At 38.8% G+C, this 22,777-nt stretch overlaps 5 protein-coding genes across 10 annotated transcripts; 3 read left to right on the top strand and 2 right to left on the bottom strand.

Moving 5' to 3' along the window:
- The first annotated feature begins 1,925 nt into the window (after positions 1 to 1,925).
- On the top strand, positions 1,926 to 3,118 carry LOC148696044 (uncharacterized). Of its 2 annotated transcripts, none has more exons than XM_088698049.1 (3): positions 1,926 to 2,323; positions 2,496 to 2,551; positions 2,656 to 3,118. In XM_088698049.1, exons 1-3 carry the CDS (start codon positions 2,245 to 2,247, stop codon positions 2,797 to 2,799), a joined length of 279 nt encoding a protein of 92 aa, XP_088554175.1. In that variant the 5' UTR covers positions 1,926 to 2,244; the 3' UTR covers positions 2,800 to 3,118. The 2 variants fall into 2 exon arrangements, with proteins under 2 accessions (XP_088554175.1, XP_088554176.1); XM_088698050.1 differs by having other exon boundaries at positions 1,955 to 2,323; positions 2,677 to 3,118.
- A 582-nt stretch (positions 3,119 to 3,700) lies between these two features.
- On the bottom strand, positions 3,701 to 7,418 carry LOC137734638 (protein phosphatase 2C 57). Of its 3 annotated transcripts, none has more exons than XM_068473889.2 (11): positions 6,967 to 7,418; positions 6,028 to 6,156; positions 5,634 to 5,736; positions 5,353 to 5,463; positions 5,160 to 5,239; positions 4,971 to 5,024; positions 4,604 to 4,720; positions 4,454 to 4,508; positions 4,310 to 4,342; positions 4,158 to 4,204; positions 3,701 to 4,069 (listed from the first exon to the last, which is right to left on the bottom strand). In XM_068473889.2, the coding sequence occupies exons 1-11, from the start codon at positions 7,275 to 7,277 to the stop codon at positions 3,943 to 3,945; spliced, it is 1,167 nt and encodes a 388-aa protein (XP_068329990.2). In that variant the 5' UTR covers positions 7,278 to 7,418; the 3' UTR covers positions 3,701 to 3,942. The 3 variants fall into 3 exon arrangements, with proteins under 3 accessions (XP_068329990.2, XP_088553175.1, XP_088553176.1); XM_088697049.1 differs by having other exon boundaries at positions 5,160 to 5,234; positions 5,353 to 5,480; positions 6,967 to 7,406; XM_088697050.1 differs by having other exon boundaries at positions 5,361 to 5,480; positions 6,967 to 7,406.
- A 487-nt stretch (positions 7,419 to 7,905) lies between these two features.
- LOC137734574 (protein PLASTID TRANSCRIPTIONALLY ACTIVE 7-like) lies at positions 7,906 to 9,808 on the bottom strand. 2 transcript variants are annotated; one of them, XM_088697570.1, is made up of 4 exons: positions 9,668 to 9,808; positions 9,493 to 9,549; positions 9,332 to 9,373; positions 7,906 to 8,384 (listed from the first exon to the last, which is right to left on the bottom strand). In XM_088697570.1, exons 1-4 carry the CDS (start codon positions 9,713 to 9,715, stop codon positions 8,049 to 8,051), a joined length of 483 nt encoding a protein of 160 aa, XP_088553696.1. In that variant the 5' UTR covers positions 9,716 to 9,808; the 3' UTR covers positions 7,906 to 8,048. The 2 variants fall into 2 exon arrangements, with proteins under 2 accessions (XP_088553696.1, XP_088553695.1); XM_088697569.1 differs by having other exon boundaries at positions 9,332 to 9,391; positions 9,668 to 9,801.
- A 1,964-nt stretch (positions 9,809 to 11,772) lies between these two features.
- Positions 11,773 to 16,518, top strand: RCF3 (RNA-binding KH domain-containing protein). Its single transcript, XM_068473211.2, has 8 exons — positions 11,773 to 13,076; positions 13,585 to 14,061; positions 14,302 to 14,550; positions 15,068 to 15,322; positions 15,438 to 15,517; positions 15,684 to 15,792; positions 15,890 to 16,016; positions 16,144 to 16,518. The coding sequence occupies exons 1-8, from the start codon at positions 12,390 to 12,392 to the stop codon at positions 16,161 to 16,163; spliced, it is 2,004 nt and encodes a 667-aa protein (XP_068329312.2). The 5' UTR covers positions 11,773 to 12,389; the 3' UTR covers positions 16,164 to 16,518.
- A 2,126-nt stretch (positions 16,519 to 18,644) lies between these two features.
- LOC137735028 (Ribosomal protein L9/RNase H1) lies at positions 18,645 to 20,368 on the top strand. Of its 2 annotated transcripts, none has more exons than XM_068474387.2 (6): positions 18,645 to 18,781; positions 18,947 to 19,112; positions 19,205 to 19,339; positions 19,437 to 19,556; positions 19,856 to 19,960; positions 20,048 to 20,368. In XM_068474387.2, exons 2-6 carry the CDS (start codon positions 18,960 to 18,962, stop codon positions 20,210 to 20,212), a joined length of 678 nt encoding a protein of 225 aa, XP_068330488.1. In that variant the 5' UTR covers positions 18,645 to 18,781; positions 18,947 to 18,959; the 3' UTR covers positions 20,213 to 20,368. The 2 variants fall into 2 exon arrangements, with proteins under 2 accessions (XP_068330488.1, XP_068330487.1); XM_068474386.2 differs by having other exon boundaries at positions 18,648 to 18,781; positions 18,942 to 19,112.
- Positions 20,369 to 22,777: the final 2,409 nt, after the last annotated feature.

Here is a 22,777-nt window from a genome sequence, read left to right as displayed (position 1 = left end):
TGTGTAGAGTAAAACAAATACTCTACGCTTCTCTCTCATCCATGCTATATGGACTATGGACTAAAATCTTCTTGCTTGACTTCAAATTGTATTTTCTACTTTCATTCCCACTCTGTTGCATGGAAGTCATTCTTGGTAAATGAGAGATATTTACCTACACAAGATATATTTTAAGTCAATAATATGCTAATTAACACGCATTTTAACTTCCACACTTGTGATATAACCATGGGCATTTTTGTTGCATGATTTTCTTTTGTTTGATTTCAAAATTGAAAAAGATTAGGCGAGATTAGCTATTCGGTAATAGTCGCGTGCAAGATACCTACTTTTCCTCAAAGGGGTGAGATTACACCTAGAAACCCCACTCCTGACCCTTCTCCACCAAAGTTATTAATAACAAACGAAAGTAAACGAAAAAGATACAAGCTAAGGGATTATGCTAAGACCCCGCAAACACAAAACCATTTTCAATATAGTATTGTTCCCTGACAACCTAGAACTGTTGCCAAATGCGGAGTTTAATTTGTGGATCACCATCCTGCAAACACCATCATTACCAACATAAACTCTCTTGGGAGATGATCAATTAGTGAAACTTTTGTTTGTTATCTTAAAATTATTGGAGTTTAATTTGTTGGATTATATAATATTGGACCATGTTGGTGTTGGTAGCACTTCAAAAATTTTGACTTGTTCACCTCACACTATGATGTTAGTGCTCTCCCTTCCATTAGTGACGATGCGTCACCAACATATTCAAGTTCAACCCTCCTACCCTCTTCTTTCTTCCCATTGGATTTTCATGTACATGTAGTCCACTCTAGGTCTATGTTTGCTTGTCTTCATCCATGGACTAACCAGAAAGTATATGAGGACCTAAATTAACCACATTTCACTCATGGTGTTTGGTTTCTTTGGTACCACGGAAAATGAAACCCATGAGAAAGAAAGGGTTTGGAAAGTCCTATAGAACATGATGTCTTAAAAAGCAAAGTTCCATTACGAAATTCACTTATAGATGAGGAAACGTAATTGACCTTATCAAATAAAATGATGTCAATACTTTTCTGTGTCTCTTTGGAGAATAAAAACTTCAGTAGGACAGCCTGATCACGTCACTAATTAGATACTTTTCCAAGAAAAAACTCCATCAAACTAAATCGGATGATATACACATACAAAAGACCTATATACCTTTATGAAAGTAGCTAACCTAATCAGCCACGTAATCATGGCGTCCTACCGAAATTTATATATATATATTTTTTTGAAGAGCACCGAAATTTATATTTTAGGAAGAGAAAAGTCTAGGGTTTTTGCAGTATTCATCTCATGTCATGATTCACACAATTTCTCTGCAGACCACGAGCCAGACAAATCTACTTAGTTTATTAAATTTTACTGTAACAATGGGCATGCACTTGGAATGTACATATGGCAACCATTGAAACAATGGGAGCATATCTAAATAAAATAGCCTCACTACTCTCCTCTCACTATATATGTAATATGCATCAGTATCGGTAGATAATATAATAGTGAACACAGGAAAAAGGGAAGCAAATTAATGTATTAAAAAGTGATAAAAACCCAAAAAGTAGGCAGAAATGGCTGGAATGGCTGGAATTTGAGCCATGCAATGTAAGAATATTGTTTGCTCTTGTGTCCGCATGCATAAGAAAGAAGATGACAAAAGAAAGGAAATAGCAAGAAAGAAATGGTGCAGTTGACTTATGTGTTGTGGGCTAGCCAGCTAAAACCCTACACCAATATTTGATCATCAATCTGTTGCTGTTGGGAGGAAGAGTTTTGGCGCAATAAAACGGTTGTTTCATTGTGACCCAAAGTTCACGGGTTCAATCGTGAAAACAGTCTTTTTGTAAAGTAAGGTAAAGTTGCGTACGATAGATGTTCTTCCTCTCCCCCATCCCCTCCCAACCCTCGTAAAGTATGGAACCTTATTGGCTTGTGATCGCCTTTTTTTTTATTCCGTTGTTATTGGATGGTGGAGACGAACTGCACACAGTTGAATTACCAACATCTCTCTCTCTCTCTCTCTCTCTCTCTTTCTCTCTCTCTCTCTCTCTCTCTCTCTCTCTCTCTCTCTCTCATAGCGTACATGCTTCCACTCACTCCCCAACTCTGACTCCAAATGAGCATAAAAGCCCATCCTCTCTCACCTCCCCTTGCTAAGATTCATCACCATTTTAACTTACTGAGAGGAGAAGAAGAAAATAAGCTATGGCTTTTAGAATCAATGGGTTTCTTCTTCTACAAGTGCTATTCCTCTCAGCACTTCTCATAATTCCTTTATCTTCAGGTGAGCATATTGCAGCATACTTAGTTTTGTTGATACAAATGATATTTCACCTTAAACTAATATAAACTGTCAGAAGGGGAATACGAACTCAGGTGCATAATTTAACTCCCATTTCTATTTGCATATAAATGTTTAGGTTAGCCTAGTAAGCTGACATAAGTACTCTTTGTAGGCATTGTTACTGAAGGCTTCAAGGATGGCATGGATCCCATTAACTTGCTTCACAAGGTAGAATATCTACTATTGTTTGTTCTACAAGTTCCCATCATAAACTAACGGGACATAAATTAACATTAATTTGCCAAATCATGCTTAATTTCTCTTGCTAACAGGAAATTCTGCATGTTTTGCAGAATGGCATCGAAATCATTTCGAGGAAGCTTCGGAGGCTCGATGCAACAATGCAGGACTACGACGATGCAGGATACAACCATAGGCACGACCCTAGGAGACCTGGCATTGGCAGGAACCCATGAGACTGCCTTAATATAGCAATCCGAGGTTTTGATCACGTATAAGCAGACCTAATATAGCAATCCGAACGAGTTTCTTCATCGATAGTTACATACATATGTATGTATGTATAAACTATTTTGTGTGTGTTTGTGTGGCCATAGGAATACATATATCTTTGTATCATATTCTTCCTGTGGCTATATACATCGCTGCTAATCGTCCGTCTTACATGTATGAGGTGTAAAATATATACTTTTGCTATGCTGTGGTTAGGTGACGCGGCATAAAGCAAAATGATTATAAACGTAAATCCGTGAAGAACTAAAGTTTGGATCCCCAGTAATATGAGAGAATTCCGAAAGGGTTTTTTTATTTTGTATTAAAAATTGAATGGATGATTATAATGAAGCAGCTAATGGCTTAAATAAACAAATTACAACTCCCTGTAGCAACTTAAAAGGCTTAGGTAATTAAGAACAAAAGCTAACAACATTAGTCGGACGGATATCGAAGGTCCGATTTTTGTTATAGAAATTAAAACGTAATTTTGGAGGCTGAATCACAGCAAAATGGAGTGTAGGAACCACGGTTTCGTTCTCTTTCCGAAATGTATCATGGGTCCAAATCGGAGTTATGACACGAAATTTGCAAATTCACACTGCGTTCTTTTGTCTTCCGACGATCCATTTCCTCTTCAATCCACTCGGCCATCAGTGTTGGACATTGGGTGCCTACCCCCACTATGTACGAGAAGTGTAAAAAGTTAAGAACACCGATGAAAATTGTATTAAATTATGGTGATGTTCGGCGGTGTTCTGCCGTAACTTTTCGTAATTTTCGGCGGTGAACTCTCGAACAACATTCAGAAGCAATTTTACTTTCTGGGTTTGTGTTCGATGCTTGTTTTCTTGAAGAATGATATGCGAAGGGATTATGTATGTACATATATTTTGAATTTTCAAGAAATGTCAATCACAAAACTAGCAATCCAGCCAAATCATCGATCACATGAGTTCTTATTTACTACTGAGGCCTACATCCCAAAGTATCAAGGTGTGAGGCATGTACAATTCAGATTATACAAACGTAACGTGTGAAAATCCATGTTGATGATTTCCATGATTCCGTTATATACATTCTTCGGACTCCGGGATGTCTCACGTTCATGTTGAAAGCAAAGATGTCGAGATCCAAATTCCGAGCGACACAATCCCAACCGTAGCAAAAGCTTGGCCGAATTCATATACAACATTTTGTTGTTGAAATGGCAAACCTTGCCAGTCTGTCCGCCTGCGGATGAATCAAAAACTAGATCAGAAAACTCTGAAAATTAACCGGGAAGGTGAAAAGCCAGATTGCAGAGCTGACAGATACATACCCTAAATCTGCAATAACAATGCTGATGTTATCTTGCGAGCGTTGATCCTGTTCGATATGTGAAAATATCAGGTCATTAGATAACTAACTACCAAAGAAAACGATTTAACTAATGTGCGTAGAGAAAAAAAAATACTCTATGTAATTTGTTACCAGAGCAGCTTCAGCAAGCGCTTCGCAAGCTAGCTGAAAAAAACAAGATAGGAAAAAACAGGCGGTATAGTTAAGCACTAGATCGCCATTTTTATTACAACGTTAAAGTAGATTGACGCATTTAAATGAAGGCAGTAGTTAAACCTGAACATCTCCGTGTTTTCGAAGCTGATTCCTTACAAAAGTCACCGCATCTGAGCTGAAACAGTGACCAAATTTTACATGAGCGATCAATTTCATGAGAAAACATGGCATTCGTCTGAAATTTTACCAAGAGCGTTAAATCCAACAGACCTGTTTATGTAGTCCCATAAGCCATCTGATGCTAACAGAACAAATTCTGAATCTGTCCCGAAAGTTACTTGAAAAACGTCTGGAGATGCAGTAACAAGGTCACCGTTGAATTGTACTCTGGCATAACATAAAAGGAGTTTGAATCGAAGTATTCTTAGATAGGCACAACGACATTCTAAAATACAGAGAAAGAACCACCTAATTTACGCTACTTACTCCGCTACTCTACATTAGTGCACAAACTAAATGCTTTTGAAAGCGTTCTACAACATACTGGCTAGCAGTGAACCGATACAAAAGCGTCCTAAACTACAAGGAGCAAACAAAATAGGTGAAACTGATCGTCGAGAACATAAGGATTACCTACCGAGAAGCAAATTTTTCTGTCCATCTCCTTTCTTCAACTCCTTTTTTCAGCATCCTTTCCATTATAAAATGCAAAAAGCCATCAATATATGCATCTTTGATTATCTATATGCCAAAGCTCCCATGAAAAAGCTGATAATAATTGATCTGTGTGTTTTGGAAAGATGAGCAGAAAGTTAAAAGACTCTACTCGTTTTTCTTTGTCTTGAACCGCATGTCACCAAACGCACGAGAAACAGCAATGTCGCCACAAATTCTTCCATTGCTGATCTGTAGACGCCATATGCAAGTTGTCATAACATATCCAAGCTATAGATTATCAATGTCTCATATTTTATACAGAAGAAATCTGAAAATCATAAACAAAGAATAGAAAAACACACCCATCCACCTTCTTCTCTGATTCTTTTGATTTCTCGAAGAGAAGCCTTGTTGCTCCCGTACGGTCTATGAGGATGCGTAAGAACCTCTGCCTTTCCAGAACAAGATTGAACCTGCACCAGCCCGTCAGCTGATAAATGCAGCAAATTACACACAACCGTGAAATTGCTTCAACATTTTTCCTATCCCACTCAACCTTAACATTCCTACATTTCGTATCACTTTCCGGTATTTGACAAATGAAGTTCTGCGTGAAATACAAATGCTGAAACAAGGTACATACCACACAAGAATCACCAACGTGTGAAATAACCAGCGTATCGTTTCCAACGAACATAAGGGTAGCTGTCGAACCAGATCCGTCTTCCTCCCCATTGCTTTCGAGCCTTTACACAATCAAACACCATCTAAACCTTCAACCCAATTATATACATGTATACAAAACATATTTGAGGCAACATGGTTTACACATTTGATGCAAATTAGACCAAAATGAATTTAAGGTCTCGTTTGGTATGACTTTTGAAATAACTAAAAGTGTTTTCTGATAACCAAAAGCGCTTCTTTCGTTTGGCATAAAGACTTCTAAAAGTTATACATGTTTATAATAAAAACACTTCTAACATAAGTGCTTACGAGCATAAGTCCTTCCTACCGAACAGTCCAAACCAACTTACCAATTTAACAATTTAGAGTCAACTTTTTCAAACGTCTCCAGCAATGCCTCTCTAATGGCCTTGAAGTCGTTTCCACGTAGTAGCAGCCCGCCCTGCAAAGCCGCACAACACTCCTTGTAGAGCTCATCTCTGTTACAAAAAGCCAATTTAATCCTTACTACAAAAATTGGCAAATACCTAACAAAACGCAAAATGTGCAAGTCTAATTTTCTCAGACTAGTATATGTGTCACATATAATCGTCGAGTCTAAGTATTTTATCTCTCGCTCTTTGAATCTCAGTAACATCAAGCAAAATTAAAGACATCGACTTAACTTAGTTTTTGGGCTTAAATATTAAAATGGTCCCTGTGTTTTAGTCGTTGGGTCAATTTAGTTCTTATGTTTTCAATTTGGTCAATTTGATCTTGTGTTTATTTCCGTTAACCAATTAAGAACATTTCCATCTAATTTTTGTAAATTTTTTTTTTATAATATTATTATAAACTTATTTATTTGATTTATAATATTTAAAAATGAAATAAAACTAAAAATTAAAAAAAAAAAATGTTCTCCTCCCAACTCCCCAACCTCCTCCCTAACATTACCCCCTCTCTTTTCTGTCACAACCTTAATCAATTTTCAGATTTGAAGTTTTATCTCTTATGTGTGTTATTTCTCATTGATTTGCATTTTTGTGTAAGGAGAAAGGATAATTATATCTCTTATAATTTTTCTTCTGAATTTTTTAACATAGATTGAATGAAATGTCTTTAATTGGTTAAAAGAGATAAACACGATGATTAAATTAGTCAAATAAAAAACACGGGAATTAAATTGGCCATATAACTATAGCCCAGAAACCATTTTGACATTTAAGCCTAGTTTTTGTGTACCAGTAAAATATGTCCATAATCCAATTATTAAAATTTTAATTAAATGGAATTAGTGATGGTCCAACCTGAGGAACTTGACCGAGTTGAACCCTGCATGGCCGTCAAAAACGGCGGCAAATGAGAACTCTTCAAGGCCTTCAGACCGGACAACGACGGCATCTTCCATCTCCTCCCGGGCACCCTGCAGACTCGTCGAACCCCATCGGATTCCAGCCACGTCGGTCAGGGAAGAACCCGGCGCATCGATGGCAATCGCCGAGCAGCTTGTGCTTCTTGCTTTTATGTTGAAGCTGCTTTTTGCGGCGGCAGTCTTGAATGAGCCGCCGTGGTATTTAGTTAGGACGAACCTCTGCAGCTGTGGGCTTATCAAAGTCATTTTATCACCAGCAGTAGTAGCACTACTGGCACTGAGTTGAGTCGGTGAGTTGGGACGAGTTAGTTCGGAACTAGGAGGAACGTGGTGGAGGTGGAATTGTTGTTGTGAAGGATAAAGCGAGAATGAAGCTGCACCTCTAACTGGATTAACAGATTGGGTAGGAACGTGGGACCCCTTTACATTCATTTGACACTTTGACCTTTCACCACAGGTTTGCCACGTCATATGTGGCCCACTTTAAGGTGGGGTCCCTAAGATGCTGACTAAGATTGTCAGGAGGTGGAGAGATTCGAATTAAATTTTAATCTCAATAACGTCATTGATAAATAAACGTTTGTTATGTGTATAGAAAGTTCACTACTCATTCATTGGATAATTGCCACATGATAATTTGGTGACATGATAGAATCTCATTTTGAAGAGCCACTTAAATGAACTAAGACAGTACTGTCTTTGTGTACTCGGTTCATCCAAATCATTCTCATTTTTTTGGGCTTTGCTAACAATACTGAATACGAACACCTTTAAACATCACATACTCAATAGGTACACCTACAAGCATCACATACTTAATACAAACACCATAGCACAACACTCGTTAGGTCATCATAATCCATCGAGCAACACATCGACAATTGGCTCATATCGCATATCATCACCTTACAAGTTTACAAGTTTACTTAACATCGGAGACTAATGACAAACAAGATCAACTAAGGGGATTAAAAATCAACCATTACAACATGTATCAATGGTGTAACTAATTTACTCTTAAGTAAATTCTTCTTTCAAGTAAGAAGGCCCTGGCTTGAAGGGGTCAGATTCTTTATATGCCTCTGGTCTAAAAAACCCAGCATCATTCACTCGGTTGCTTATCACTTGAAGGATGGCCTTCTTCTTCCCCCCGTACTCGTCTCTGTTGTTCTCCACATACTCAATGGCCTCGCCCGCTACGTCATTGACAAAATCAAACCGGTTATCCTCCGATAACAGTAGTCTCTCAATGTCCATTCCCAAGAGCTGCCCTCCGTCTTTTACCTTCCGAACCTGCTCCTCAAGAAATGGCACTCTCTCCATCTTGTATCCCAACATGTCATCCTTCTTTGTCTAAAGAATAAATATTGGCAAGACGGATATCGGTAAGTAATCGAAAACAATACAGAGAAAGCATGCTACTGATCTTGTTACGAGAATCATACAACTTCAGCTGAGGAAAAGATCAAATTTGCAGATAAAATAACCAGACACAGTTCCATAAACTCGAATTCACCACGAGAGCTAGCTCAAACGAGTAATGGGTTGTTTCCATAACATAATATAACTACCAAAAATCTGTGTTTTCGGATTACATACACACTAAACCACACCAAATTGCAGAATCATCAACATGGACCGTATCCTTTTGATAAGCATTCACTTACATGAACGTTCAAAATCTAGACTAAATTGCTGCTCCTAAAAATACCGTCCAAGTTTTGTGTGAACTTTGTTAATTTTGGGCCAAAAACTGATTTGGGTGTTTTTTTTTATTTACAAAAGCTAAAAAAAAACTGAACCAAACCTATACTTGAACCGAACCAAACCGAACCGAACCTATTAGGTTTGGTGCTAAATGGGTACAACCATTCATACCATACTGAAATTTCGCTACGGGTTCGGTTTCGATACCGAACAGTACCAAACCGAGCCCAGGCCTAGTCCAAGTTAGCGTTGCTTGCCGTTAAACAATTCTACCTTCACAATTGGATTGCTTAAAGCTTACCAAGAACTCTAAAAACCCATTACTCAGGCTTCGTTTAGTGTCCAGGATTAGACTGGATTGGATAACTCACTATTTCAGCTTATTTTAAGTAAGAAATAATGCCAACTTCCAAATTTTGTCTCAAGAGTTAAAACTAGGAGATGCATTAGTCACGACGAAAACTTGTCCCACAAAATTTGAAAGTCATCCGTTTCTTCGTTCAACATAGTGAGTTTTTTCCTTTTGTACCAATTTTCTATACAATTAACAAGGAAAATTAAGGATGATTCAATTGGGTTTTTTCCTTTTGTACCAATTTTCTTCGCCGCCACACTCGCCGCCCTCTGCCATCTTTCTGCATTCGGGAAACCACCTGCAAAAATTTCACTTCAAAAAATCGAAAAAATAATTTCATAGAAAACAAAATTGAGAAGAAACCCAACAAAACAGTTAGAAATGGAAACAATTTGTCACCTTCGGCCTCAGGGAACAGCTCGAAAGCATCGAACTTTCCACTGTCAGCTGCACCTTCTGTAGTGGATAAAATAAAAGTGAACGTAATAAGTAAGAAATTAAGAACTGGAAATTCGCTGATGCTGAATTTTATTTTTGTCTAAATTATTTTAGGGAGAGAGAGAGAGAGAGTTACAGGGGAAGGAGGTGAGAGAGTGAAGAAGGGGAGCGTGGCGGAAGCCATAGCTGTGCGTTATCCCCTCCTCCGCCTTCGACCGTCTTTAGGTTCATGCTTTATGCGTTTCGCGGCAAAAATGTCCTCGCGTTAATCTAAATTTACATGTATGCCATCGCATTTGGTGCAACCGTCAAGAGACCAACCAAATGGATGATGACATGTTTACCCATTTGAAATTAAAAAAACTCGCAAATGAGAATGATATTTGGTTGTTCATGCATAAGACCATTTAGTGTGTAATATGCATGTGATTAACGTTGAAAATGAATCTCACACTGATAAGAGGAGAGACTTTACATGTGCTTATAAATAGTTGGACTACTTATCGCCAATTAGGTTTACGGTGGAACCTTAACTTTTTTCATAGTATTAGAGCCACGTGTCAAGTCCAATGGCCACACGAGACCCACATCATTCAATTTTTGTTGTCCACGTGTTAGGCTTGAAATTTCACCACACATTAGAGTGCGTGTTGCGAATGAATCTCATATTGATGAGATAAGAGACTTTGCATATACATATAAATAATTAAACTATTTTCCATATTGCTAATTAATTTATGGTAAAACTTCAACTTTCTTCAATTAACACATGAACTATGTCAAAAGTGAGATTATAAGTGTAATTATCTCCTCACAAGTTAAGATCTGACATACGAATTTGGATGGCAACACTAGGGGTGGAGATTGGACTTTGACAATGAAAAACGATATAAGCAGTCTATAAGTTTGTTCATCGTAAATTGATTTGGTCATTTCGTGGAAAATTTGTCAATATCTTTGTTAAATTGTCATGTGAACGACCACGCCGTCACCTATGTAAGGATATTTTTGTTAAATCAACCCTCCACTTGCACAAGAATATTGACATATTTTTATCAGAATGATTTACAATGTATAAATTTTGTCACATCCCCGTCCGGGCCCCCACCACATCCCGGGCCCGACTCTACTGTAGCACGATATTGTCCACTTTGGGCCCCAACCACACCCTCACGGTTTTGTTTCTGGGAACTCACATGAGAACTTCATAGTGGGTCACCCATCATGGGATTGCTCTCGCGCGAACTCGCTTAACTTCGGAATTCCGATGGAACCCGAAGCCAGTGAGCTCCCAAAATGCATCATGCTAGGTAGAGATGAGGATATACATATAAGGCTTATATGATCCACTCCTCTGAGCGATATGGGATGTTACAAATTCAGCAACTGCTTCTATCGTTTTTCATTATCAGAATCCAAAGTAAAAATTTATACCACTCTTGAAGACTATTTTAGCTAAAAAACCAAATAATAATATGAATTTGTAATAACAAAGACTATCAAATTAAAGATGGTGAAAATCTCTTTTATTGTAATAAATTGGTTTAAATGAACATTTGCTTTACCATTCATGCACGTCGAATCATATTTCTTCTAATATTAAAGGAATGTAACAAAAGGTGAAAGTAAAGTTGTACTAATATTGTGAAGCACTCCCTCTCCTACCATTCTTTACATCAAACCAATTGGTTTTCTTTTGATTAGAAAACCCTAAATAAAATAACATAACCATTCACTTTTGATTGATTTTCTTGTCTGCAAGGGATATGATTTGAAGAAATTAAATACGGATACAACTGCAACAAGCTCACTTTGCCATTAAAGAGAAATTAAACTATTTAATCAAGTTGTAAATCAAATGCAAAAGTTGCAAGCAAGGTGTTTAGATTCCTTGTACCAAAAGCAAATGCAAATGCAAATTTATATATAAAAATATCTTTTCAAGTTTAGGTCTTTAAACTATGTGTAAATACGAGGACTAGGATTCTTTTTGAATCCATTCCATCCGGATCCTCTGGATCCTTCAATGCCAGAGCTGGAGACAAAAATACATAGAAGAGGGAAGAAAATTAGTAATATTAGCCTTACTCGAGTAGTAAAAGAAAATTAGCTCACTCTGTAAACTTTCCAAGCTCCGTCTTCGGTTTGTTCACTTGCTTACGAGTTTGATTTTTATTCCTGTAAATTAAAGTAGTTTAAAATATCTCTTGTTATTATGACAACGTGTCTCTGTTCTTTTGCACTCAAGTCCGATTTCCATTTCCCTACTCTAGGGTAGATAGAAGACAATGTGTACCATTATGCAAACCGTGTATCTTCCACCTCACAACATCCGTCGTACGCTATCCATGCTCAAGTCAAGAGTCCAAGAACCGCTAAACCGTCGTCGTTTCGTCATCTTCATGTGAAAGAGACTAGAAGTATAACAATTATTATTTGTTATTTATTATTTATCATTATTATTACCTCAGAGTTGGGTTCTGAGGAAAGTAAAGTAAACCAGACTGAACTGCTAAATCTGGCAAATCTCCTCACAGACTCTGCAAATTGGACTCCTTCTCTCTGTCTCTCTCCTCCCTCTCTCTCTCTAGAATCTCCAAATCTTCTAGGGTTTTCAAATTTGAACAATTTTCTCACGCTTTCCGACGAATCAAACAGAAAATAAGGAAGGAAAGAAAATGGAAAACAGAACAAACAGAGGAGGACAAAGGACACTAGGAAAATGACCGACCTCAGAACTCAGAAGTGACCCTTACCCTTTGCTTCTTCAACTCCAGGACGAAGACAATCTGAACCCCTAGACCTCCGATTCCCGGAAAGTTAAAAACCCTAGGTTTTTTGAGAGGCGGTTTTGGGAGATGGAGAGGTCTAGATCTAAACGGTACTACTATGAACAGGACTACGATACGGAGACCGTGGGTAGGACCAGGCCTCGGTACAATCACCACTACGCGAACAACAACAACCACCGCCACCGCGGAGGTGGAGGCGGCGGCGGCGGTGGTGGAAGACCCTCTAAGCCTCCTCAGCAGGACCCGTCGGTTACGGTAACTACGACGTACCGTATTCTCTGTCACGATATGAGGGCCGGAGGGGTGATTGGGAAGTCCGGTAGCATCATTAAGTCGATTCGGCAGCACACCGGCGCATGGATCAACGTGCATGAACTGATTCCGGGAGATGAGGAGCGGATTATTGAGATTACCGACACGCGGCGGCGGGACCCGGATGGGCGAATGCCGTCCTTCTCGCCGGCGCAGGAGGCGCTTTTTTTGATCCATGAGAGGATTCTGGAGAGTGATGTTGCTGGGTTTGGCGGTGAGGAGGAAGATGAGTATGGTGGTGGGGTTAGAGGCGGCGGCGGTGGTGGTGGGAATCGAGTGGCGACGCGGCTGGTTGTGTCGAGAATGCATGTGGGATGTTTGCTGGGGAAGGGAGGGAAGATAATTGAGCAGATGAGGATGGAGACTAAGACCCAGATTAGGGTGTTGCCTAGAGATCATAATCTGCCTCGATGTGTTTCCATGTCGGAGGAGATTGTTCAGGTTTCGGAACTTACAGCTTTACCTGCATTCTGATTCATGTGTTGCATATCACGGATTGATGAACTTTTCAGCTGCATTCCATTTTTAGTAATAAGTGTCTTGTTTGGAAACTTTTGTTTCCGATTAAGCTTATTAGAAACTGCGAAAACCATCAGACCGGACATAAAAACGATTGTTGGAAGCTTAATGATGTAGTCAATGACTCGCACTAAGAATAAATTAGGTTGAATGACGGAGTATTTTCGTGTCCATGGAATTTGCTTGGGTGTCTGTAGTTCTAATTGGTAGTGTTTTTGTGAAAAAATGTTGAGATTTTAGTTGCATCTTGTTGGACAGGAGAGCACTGAGTGTATTTGAACACCTCTTTCGATGTTTAGTTATATTGAAGTTTGTTTAATGTAAACCATTGATTTTAGTAGTCGCTGCATTTTAGCAAGAGACTCAAATGGCTTTACGCAACTCTTTTAAGTTAGCATTCCTCTGAGCATATGTTGCATTTCTGCTGCAGGTAGTAGGCGATCCGAATAATGTAAAGAGTGCTGTGGCAATTATTTCATCACGCTTGAGGGAGAGTCAGCATCGGGATCGCAGTCATTTCCAGGGGCGAATGCATTCACCTGAACGGTTCTTTCCTCCTGATGATGATTATATTCCTCATATGAACAATGCAGCAAGGAAGACACCCATGGATGGGGCTCCCTTTGGACCACGATTATCTAACCCCAATATCAGAAACAACAACTATGCCCCCCGTTCATCGGGTTATCCAATTGAACATGGGTCTGCTCCCATGACTGATAATGCACAGCCCTTTTGTGAAGATCTTGTGTTTCGAATACTTTGTCCAGTTGACAAAGTTGATCTTATAGTTGGAGATTCAACCGGAATTATGGAACTGCTTCAAAATGAAATTGGTGTGGATGTCAAGGCTACTAACCCTGTGGTTGGTGAAGATGAACAGATAATCATAATCTCTTCTGAGGAGGTACTTCATAATTTTCTATTGTTTATCTGGATGGATAGTATTTAACTTGCAAGGGTGCATTTTCTTCTGTTGTGTGTTAATTTGAAGAGATGATACACCCTTGTTGCTGGTGACTCTGCTAACTAATATGGACATGTTAATCGTAATGGTTGGCTTTTTGACATGCTTATCCTCCCCTGCCCTCTCCGTTGTTCTATCTTTTTTGTGGAAAGATGTTGACCGTTTTATGTGTGTATATAGGGTCCTGATGACGAGCTGTTTCCAGCTCAGGAAGCTTTGTTGCATATTCAAACTCGCATTGTCGATCTTAGTCCAGACAAAGAGAACACTATAACTACTAGGCTACTTGTCCCAACAAGTGATATTGGATGGTTAGATGGAAGAGAAGGGTTGTTAATGGATATGAGGCGACTTACTGGTGCAGATATACAAATTCTTCCCATAGATGATCTTCCCACGTGTGTATCAGGGGATGATGTACTTGTACAGGTTTGTCATTCTACTTGCTAATTCATGGAAATGCCAGATTTATTGTTATGCGCCTTTCTTCTCGTTATCTGAGAAGCTTCATTGGCAGACTTTTTTGTTGTTTGGCTGAATACCATCTTAGTGGACTTGCAAACTAAAGATGAGTTCTTACTTTTGAAACATCACATGGTTGGCTCCTTTTTAAGCGGGCCTTGTATATTTAGATATATGGTGATCGTCGACTGTGATATGTGAAAATTTTACTGGAAGATATAAAGGGTCTGGTCATATCCAATTATGAATCTATCATGTTTGCCTAGAATATCTTGTGAATGCTTGCTTCTATCCAATATCTGTGTGTGTTTGAATGTGGCGTCTACATTTTTAGTGTCATTTATCAGGTGAACTGTCCAACACTAAAATAAAATAAATGGTCAAGAAAAATAAATCCCCGAGGTTATAAAGGCCCGGACTACCTGGTGGAGAGGATCAATTACAATTTAGCCAATTCTGAATATCTCCTGCTTGTCATATACAGATTGTAGGGGAAATAAAAGCAGCTCGACATGCTCTTGTTGAGGTGACGTCAAGAATACGGAGTTACTTATATAGAGAGTTGTTTCGAAAGGATACACCACCACCTGCTTTTGCACCAGGCCCTGCAGGCAGTGCTTTCGCAATAGACCCATCTCCGAATAACACATTTCCAGTTCGTGAAGCTCATACTGGAAATGATCCTCCTATGAAAATGTATCAGAATGTGCCAACTGGGGGAATAGCACAGCCATCAAAGGTTGCTTTCTCTATCCATTAAGCTGTTTCTTTTTGCCTTAGATCTTTTGTTCTTTTCAGTAATCATTATATGGTTGTACTTGAGTCTATCCTTATTTCATTCACTGCTATTGTAGGATGCTGGAGGGATTGCCAATGAAACAGTAAAGCCACACGAAAGTGAACGGCGTGAAGATGCTCCGAGCTCTTTGAATAGGTAGCTAATTTCTTCTCCGCTTAACTATTTAGGCCTCTTATTAATCATAGTCTCTCTACCTCCCTCTCTGTCTCTCTCTCTCTCTATGCATATTTTTCTTTTTATATTTGTTACCAATCAATGTTGAGTAATTCATATTATTGATGCTTTCTATATCTTCTGTTAGAATGCCTGTGACGCTTGTCACTAGGAGTATACTTGAAGTTGTAATACCAGAGCAGGCAGTTTCAAAGCTCATAACGAAATCGAGAAACAAGCTTGCTCAGATCAGTGAGGTCAGCCTGATGAACTCTTTTAGTCATTTGCTGCCTTTGTTTTCCGACTTTAGCTATGATTAACTGTATTTTGTGACTTTTATTTCGACCTGAACAGTTATCAGGAGCTAATGTGACCCTGGTAGAGGATAGACCGGAGGAAACACAAAAGATCATTCGAATTTCAGGTACTCCAGAGCAGGCCGAGAGAGCTCAGAGCTTGCTTCAGGGCTTTATTTTAAGCAGTAAGTCTCTCTCTCTCTCTCTCTCTCTCTCTCCAAGTGTATGTTGTATGTCAGCCTACGTTCATTCTTGCATTTCTGATGGTCGCCCGCCCTATAATTTGGCTCATAAACCCTCCTTTTTCATCAGCACAAGAAGACGGCCCTTAGACGAGCAGAAGCAACATCGGTGCTAAAATTTTGAGCCGGTCCTGCCGGGATATTTTGCTATTCAGATCACTTCTGGATGTATTGTCCTGCAAGGCAGGGAGTTTTTTGCTCCTCAGTTTGGGCACACATCGGTTTTATATGAATGTATCCACTGTAAATGTAGTCTTAAAATGTTTTTAGATCTCGTTCTCTTCAACATTTCGATTTTCCTGCACGAATCTGGGACGTGGGAACACAATTTTTTTTTCTGTGTGTAGTATGTTTCGCGTTTATGATCGATGATCACGCTTCTGGTGCTGTACTTTTGCATATTCAAGTGTTGCAAATCAAATTAAGCTGTATCTCACTTTTGAAATGAATCTTTGCTACTATTGGTGTACTGCAATTGGAACCGGATCCCCTCCAGACCCAATAAAACTGAGCCTACTGAGCAAGGGATCCAGGCTGTTGAAATTTGATCCAACAGCTACAAACAGGGGCTCCTCTAAAAGTTATAATAATTGTGGCCGTTGGATCAAATTTCAACGGTCTGGATCCCTTGCTTAGTAGGCTCAGTTTACAAGGGTCTGGAGGGGATCCGGTTCCATTGTCCTTAACCACCAGGGGGTATCTCAATGGTTGGAGCAAATTTCAGGCCCATATTCAACACAATTCGTTTTGGGTTCGATTTTTTATGCTGGTAAATTACACGGAAGTGACAAAGGGAGGTTGAAATGTTTCATTTAGTCTGTTTTGCGATTGGAAAGGTGGACTGCTGTGACTTGACCACTAAATCTCGTTGGCCTTTAAACACCGAGTAGACCTTGTGAATGGTCCTACTAGTCCACTATTGGTTACACAATCATCATACCCATTGACTTTGGTTCTTGTTGGACTTGCATTAGGATTATGCTCTCAAGTTCGAATCTCTCTATAATGCTAATAAGATAAAAATACGAAACATTTCTATTGTAGAAATGAGTATGGTAGATTGATTAGAGTAATGTGTCTATCTCTTTACATCAAATTTTTTAGTATCTCCGTCTAGAGTGGTCTTTTAGAGGAATACACAAAAGAATTGTAAGCACTTATGCTCATAAGCTTGTTTTCTAAAAGTGCTTTTATTAGAGAGAAAAAAAACATTGTTAAAATTTTAAAGTTTTATGCAGTGCTTAACTACATAGTATTGAAAAAATGTAAAGTCCACCAACACATGTGGGTTCTACTTTTATTAGGATGCCGGTACAACTGTGGTATGAAAAATGTGATAAAAGCAACACTTGTGTAAATTTTTAAGAGTTAGGCCAATCGAAGGGCCAAATGGCTCATTTTAGCCCTATAGCTCTGCAAGAAATTATATTTTAATGAACAATGCTAGGCTATATTTTATAGGGTACTTTAATGAAAAGCTTCCAATACTGTTCACTTTAACGAAAAACCACATTTTTACACTAAAAAGTCAATCATGGTATTATTTACTTTACCTTTTATTTTGTCATTTTCGTTAAAACTCAAAGTTTTCAAGCCATTTTCATTAGTTTTCCTTATTTTATACCATCTCCAACCGAAGGGGTCAAGGGGTCATAGGCCAAATATAACCCTTTGACAAAAAACCATCCCCAACCAAGAGGGCCAAAGGACCATAGGCCAAATATAATTTATTATTTTAGTTAAATTAATATGGTTGATTAAATTAAACTACCATATTAAAATAAGATTTTCAGACATATTTTGAGTGCCACTTGTCGCCAAATGAATAAGCCTCCAGATTTCTTATCTTTATATAATCTCAATAATTTTTTGGATGAGTTTTCGAGTGACACGTATTGCTAATGTGAGTAACTCTCCAGATTTCTTATCTTTATGTAATCTTAATAATTTTCGGATAGGATTTCGAGTGCCACGTGTCAAGATGTAATTGGTTGTGCAAATTTTAAATTCGTCAAAAAAAAAAATTCAAATTTGAACAGTAACCTGACAGCAACATGACGTTAGCTAGCCGTTGCTAGCTGGAGTCATGCTGACGCCAAGTAGCCTGTTGGCATTCAAATGGGCCTAGCTGGACGACTGGCAAAATGTCAAGCTTGACATTCTGGAGCTTGAGGTCTGGCAAAATGTCAAGCTTGACATTCTAGTGCTAGAGGGCTGGTTAGTTGGTTGGCAAAATGTTAAGTTTAGAGCTTGAGGGCTTGCAAAATGTCAAGCTTGACATTATGGCATTGGAAGGCTAGGCTAAAGGGCTAGTTAGCTGGTTGGAAATGGCCAGCCTGCTGAACTGATTTGGGGGTTTGGGCCTGATGGAACCCACAAACCCTTTGGCCTAGCTCTCAGTTGGAGACGGTTTTTGTGTCATTCCGAGCTATTTTTAGCTCTATGACACTTTGGCCGGGTCGGTTGGAGATGACCTTTGGATGCTTACTTTGTGAGAGTGCAAATTCGTTTCATTTTCAGGGGTGTTTTAGACAATTGGCTTTAAACCCCTGATTCTGAATCTCTCTCCCCCCTTCGGCCCTTTCTTTCAATTTTCACTCTTCCACTGTGACTTTCAACCCCGTCGCACCAAAACCCTAAACCCCTCTCTCCCTTCCCACTCGCCACCGTCGTTGCCGCCACATCTCGCTACTCGATCGCCGTAGCCGGTACGTATTCTTCTCTCGAAATACTAATTATCATTGTTTTTCTTTTCATCACCGTGAAATTAATTACGCATCGCTGTTTGGTTTCCGAGAAACCGAAGGAAAATAATTTCAAAATTGATTTTCTCTTCTGTACGGTTTCTGATTAAATGCTTTGAATTAGGTTAGAAGAAGTTTGGGAATGGCGTATTTGCGAAATGGCAGAAATGTCCTCCGTCAAATCGTTAAAGACACCAACATCCACAGCTCCGGGGGCTCGGATCGGATGATGAATCCGCTGATATATGCTTCTCAAGGAGTTCGATTCCGACATTTGGAGGTTATCCTAACGACGGTGCGCATTTCTCCATAAACTCAGTAATTAGTGTTGGATTTTGATTAATGAATGATTAAATTTGATTAGTGGGATTAATTTGATGAATTTAGAGCGTGGACAAGCTCGGTAAAGCCGGTGAGACGGTGAAGGTTGCGCCGGGGTATTTTCGCAACCACTTGATGCCGAAATTGCTTGCTGTCCCAAACATTGACAAGTATGCGTATCTCATCAAAGAGCATCGCAAGGTTCTTTACTTTGTTCTTGGATGGATTGTGTTATAAATGTTCGTCTGTTACCATTGTTTTGTTTGATTCAGTAACGCTTGTCGTGGATGTTTTTCAGAACTCCCTGCTTGAAGTAGAGGAAGAGGTTGAGGAGGTTAAAGTAGTTGCTGCGGTGTCTGAGGAAGCTAAGCAGAAAGCATATCAAAAGGCGGCGAAAATCCTGGATAATGCTCGCCTGGTTCGTAACCTATTTCTATATATTTTAATTGTTGATTGAAGCATAGAGGGACGCATATGCCAGTTTATGTTCACTAATGTGGTTGTTTTTTATAGACTAATAGAATGCTTGATATAGTATAGAATGCTTGTTAGAAGTATGAACTGAAATTCGTTCAAATTTGTCGTTGATCTCGATTTCTTAATGTAGTTAAGCTCTCTTCTTAAAGTGGGATGTGAAACTATAATTTCGAAAGCTGCTTGAATCTCTGATGCATACAAGAACTTAAGGGGTGATCTGAACTTTACAAACTTTTACAGGTATTGCGGAGGCCCATCGACCTTAAAAAGTTCCGTGCGCGTGCAACAAAAGAGGACCCTATAGAATTGAAATCCCCCGTGACAACCGAGGATATAGTGGCCGAGGTATATGGTTTGTTCTTTATGCATTTAAGCTTCCCTCAAATTTTCTCTCTTTCCTATTTTTAGCTGATACAGTTTATTTTGGTTTAGGTGGCAAGGCAGCTTTCCGTGCAAATTCTACCCGAAAACGTCCATCTCCCATCTCCTTTGTTAACCGTGGGAGAGTATGAGGTGACACTGCGCCTTCCTAAGTCCATCTCTTTGCCGCCGGGGAAGGTTCAATGGACTCTTAAAGTTAAAATCCGAGCTGCATAAACACTGGACACCGTACCTTTCAATTTCGACCTCTCAGAACGTCGTGGGGCTCAACGTTATGTTTTTTGTGGGATAATTGTTGTATTTTCTGATGCCTTCGTAAAATTGAAGACATTATATCTATAGTATTAGACTTTTAGTTGCCCGTGGTGGAAATGCTTGTTTGTGTCATACAGTTTTGATGCCAAAACCACTTTTCAATAAACAGATGGTTCCTCCTAGGGGTGGTTCGGTATGGGATCCCATACCGAAACCCTTGTCCCGATTCCCAAACCGAAATTTTTGGGAATCCCAAATTCAATATCAATCCCAAACCAAATTTTCGGGAATCCCAATTTTTGGGATTTCGGGACAAATCGGGAATCCCGAAATGTTTTTGGGCTTTTGGACTAAAATTTGACATATTATGTTTTTGGGCTAAAATTTGACATATTATGTTTTTGGGCTAAAATTAAGTTTCAATCTACCCACTACCTATTTGTGCACAAAGTTTCAATTTGCCCACTACACATGCATCATGCATGCAATAAAAATAAATTAGGTACCAAACCCAAAACCAAAAATAATAGTTACAAGCCAAGGTTTTAAAATAAATAAAGTAACAAACTCAAAAGCAAAAATAATAGTTACAAGCCAAGGTTTTAAAATAAATAAAGTAACAAACCCAAAATCAAAAAAATTAGTTATGAGCCAAAGTTTCAATAATTAAGTTACAAACCAAAAGCTAAAAAGCAAAGCTTAAAGTCTATAAATATTGTTGGCCTCTTCGGCCCCTTCGTCCCCTTGGTCTTGTTGATGCTTGTGGTTGCTCCCTTCTTGTTGGTACTTGTACTCTTCCCCTTGATTCTTGTTGATGCTTGTGGTTGCTCCCTTCTTGTGGTTGCTCCCCTTGATTCGTGAAGGATGCTTTGGCGTGGCGCCGGTGGCTGGGTGTTGATTTGTGAAGCTGGGTGGTGGTGATTCACTGATTCTGGTGAAGGAAAGCTGGTGGCTGCGTTTCAACTTCAAGCTACGGAAGTGAAAATTGAAATGGGATCTAACCTAAAAACAAATGAACGGCACAGATTAAATCTAAAACAATGAACGGTTGAAATAATTCTCTTATAATTAAAAAATAATATATATATATATAATATTTATTTCTATTCGGTATGGGAATACCGAAAAAATGGAGATGTAATACCGAATCCCATACCGAAAATTTCGGTTTGGTTCGGGATGACATACCGAAATTTTCGGGAATTTTGGTTTGGGATCGGGATTTTTTCGGTTTGGTTTGGGATTTTTGGGATTTTTTTCCAGCCCTTCCTCCTCCTCCAGATTATGTGAACATGGTATATACGACAATCGACTTTATATAAAATGGGTTTACCGTCGTGGTTTCTTGGGTCACCATACAAAGGCAGTCTAACATATAACATTGTATTAGTGGTCGATGAACCTGTTTTATGTAAATCATTGTGTTTTGCAATTTTGTTATACGTTTATTACCATCGTGCCTGGGCATAGCTCTCAATTGGCCTTTTAGCCACTTTCTGGGCTTGACATAACTCATTTCTTTGGTCCGTGACAATGAAAATCGAGAGAAGTGATTCCCCAGTTTGTCCATCATAAATTATTTAGGTCATTTTGTGAAAATGAATATCCTTGTTAAATTGTCACATGAACGACTACGTGACCACCTTTTTAAGGGTATTTTTGTCAAACATGTCCCTCCACTTCAAGAGAATATTGACAAAAATGTTTTCAGAATGACCAAAATGATTTATAGTGACAAACTCAGGGACCACTTATCTCTATTTTTATTGTTAGGAACCAAATAAGGAGTTATGTCAATCTCAAATACTATTTTGACAAGAAAGCCTTCCTATTTTTGTTAGGGGTTACTATAAAAATAAGGTTTTACGAACGGACTAGTTAGAGTGAGGGCCCAAAAGAAAAGGGCCCAAGAAACCTGGCAGAACTTTTGCTTCTGTTGGCTCATAGGATGGAAACCTGGCAGCCCAAGAAAAGCACTTTCAAAGGTGAAAAACTATGCAGTTTCTATTGATTTTTGCCAAGTGCAGTTTCTAAAATATTGAGGGCTTGTTTGATGCTTAGGAATGAATTCGATTGAGTAACTCATAAGAATCACCATGTATTTTGAAGTAAGAAATGAAAGGTTTTTCATTGTGTAGGAATTGGAGGGGATAAGTTATGAGGTGTTGGTTGATATCCTACCATTTTGTGGGGACTGGAAGTGGTAAGTTTACTTCACGAGTAATCCATCTTCTACCTTCAACTCAGAAAAAAATATTCATTTCTTCGATGATATACCTTGAATCTAGTGAGTTATCCAATCAAATCCAATCCTAGGTACCGAATGAGCGCTTAGTTTCATCTCAAAATGATGAGTCAATGACCCTAAACCAGTTTTAATGATTAGCAGGTTCAGAACTTCTCTTAAGCAATCAAGTAATAGATTGGATGGGATGAAAAGTTTTGAGAGAGAATTGCAAGAGTTACTTGATGAATTTAAAGGTTGATTATGATGGGGAACAAGAATGATGGTATAGACCTACTTCA

The sequence above is a fragment of the Pyrus communis genome, chromosome 7 (genome assembly GCF_041283825.1).
Source record: "Pyrus communis isolate YQ-2024b chromosome 7, ASM4128382v1, whole genome shotgun sequence".
Taxonomy (NCBI): Eukaryota; Viridiplantae; Streptophyta; class Magnoliopsida; order Rosales; family Rosaceae; genus Pyrus; species Pyrus communis.
The sequence above is the reverse complement of the archived record's forward strand: the minus strand, read 5'-3'. Positions and strand labels throughout refer to the sequence as shown.

Coding starts and splice junctions, on each gene's coding strand:
- LOC148696044 (XM_088698049.1), top strand. CDS start 2,245: ATGGCTTTTAGAATCAATGGGTTTCTTCTTCTACAAGTGCTATTCCTC. Junction 2,324..2,495: donor CATAATTCCTTTATCTTCAG/GTGAGCATATTG, acceptor TACTCTTTGTAG/GCATTGTTACTGAAGGCTTC. Junction 2,552..2,655: donor CCATTAACTTGCTTCACAAG/GTAGAATATCTA, acceptor TCTTGCTAACAG/GAAATTCTGCATGTTTTGCA.
- LOC137734638 (XM_088697049.1), bottom strand. CDS start 7,277: ATGACTTTGATAAGCCCACAGCTGCAGAGGTTCGTCCTAACTAAATAC. Junction 4,509..4,603: donor TTATGGGACTACATAAACAG/GTCTGTTGGATT, acceptor TCACTGTTTCAG/CTCAGATGCGGTGACTTTTG. Junction 4,205..4,309: donor CGCTTGCTGAAGCTGCTCTG/GTAACAAATTAC, acceptor CATATCGAACAG/GATCAACGCTCGCAAGATAA.
- LOC137734574 (XM_088697569.1), bottom strand. CDS start 9,715: ATGGCTTCCGCCACGCTCCCCTTCTTCACTCTCTCACCTCCTTCCCCT. Junction 9,392..9,492: donor GCTGTTCCCTGAGGCCGAAG/GTGACAAATTGT, acceptor AAATTTTTGCAG/GTGGTTTCCCGAATGCAGAA. Junction 8,385..9,331: donor TGTGGCGGCGAAGAAAATTG/GTACAAAAGGAA, acceptor TTTATTCTTTAG/ACAAAGAAGGATGACATGTT.
- RCF3 (XM_068473211.2), top strand. CDS start 12,390: ATGGAGAGGTCTAGATCTAAACGGTACTACTATGAACAGGACTACGAT. Junction 14,062..14,301: donor TCATAATCTCTTCTGAGGAG/GTACTTCATAAT, acceptor GTGTGTATATAG/GGTCCTGATGACGAGCTGTT. Junction 15,793..15,889: donor AGCTTGCTCAGATCAGTGAG/GTCAGCCTGATG, acceptor CGACCTGAACAG/TTATCAGGAGCTAATGTGAC.
- LOC137735028 (XM_068474387.2), top strand. CDS start 18,960: ATGGCGTATTTGCGAAATGGCAGAAATGTCCTCCGTCAAATCGTTAAA. Junction 19,113..19,204: donor TGGAGGTTATCCTAACGACG/GTGCGCATTTCT, acceptor TGATGAATTTAG/AGCGTGGACAAGCTCGGTAA. Junction 19,961..20,047: donor CCGAGGATATAGTGGCCGAG/GTATATGGTTTG, acceptor ATTTTGGTTTAG/GTGGCAAGGCAGCTTTCCGT.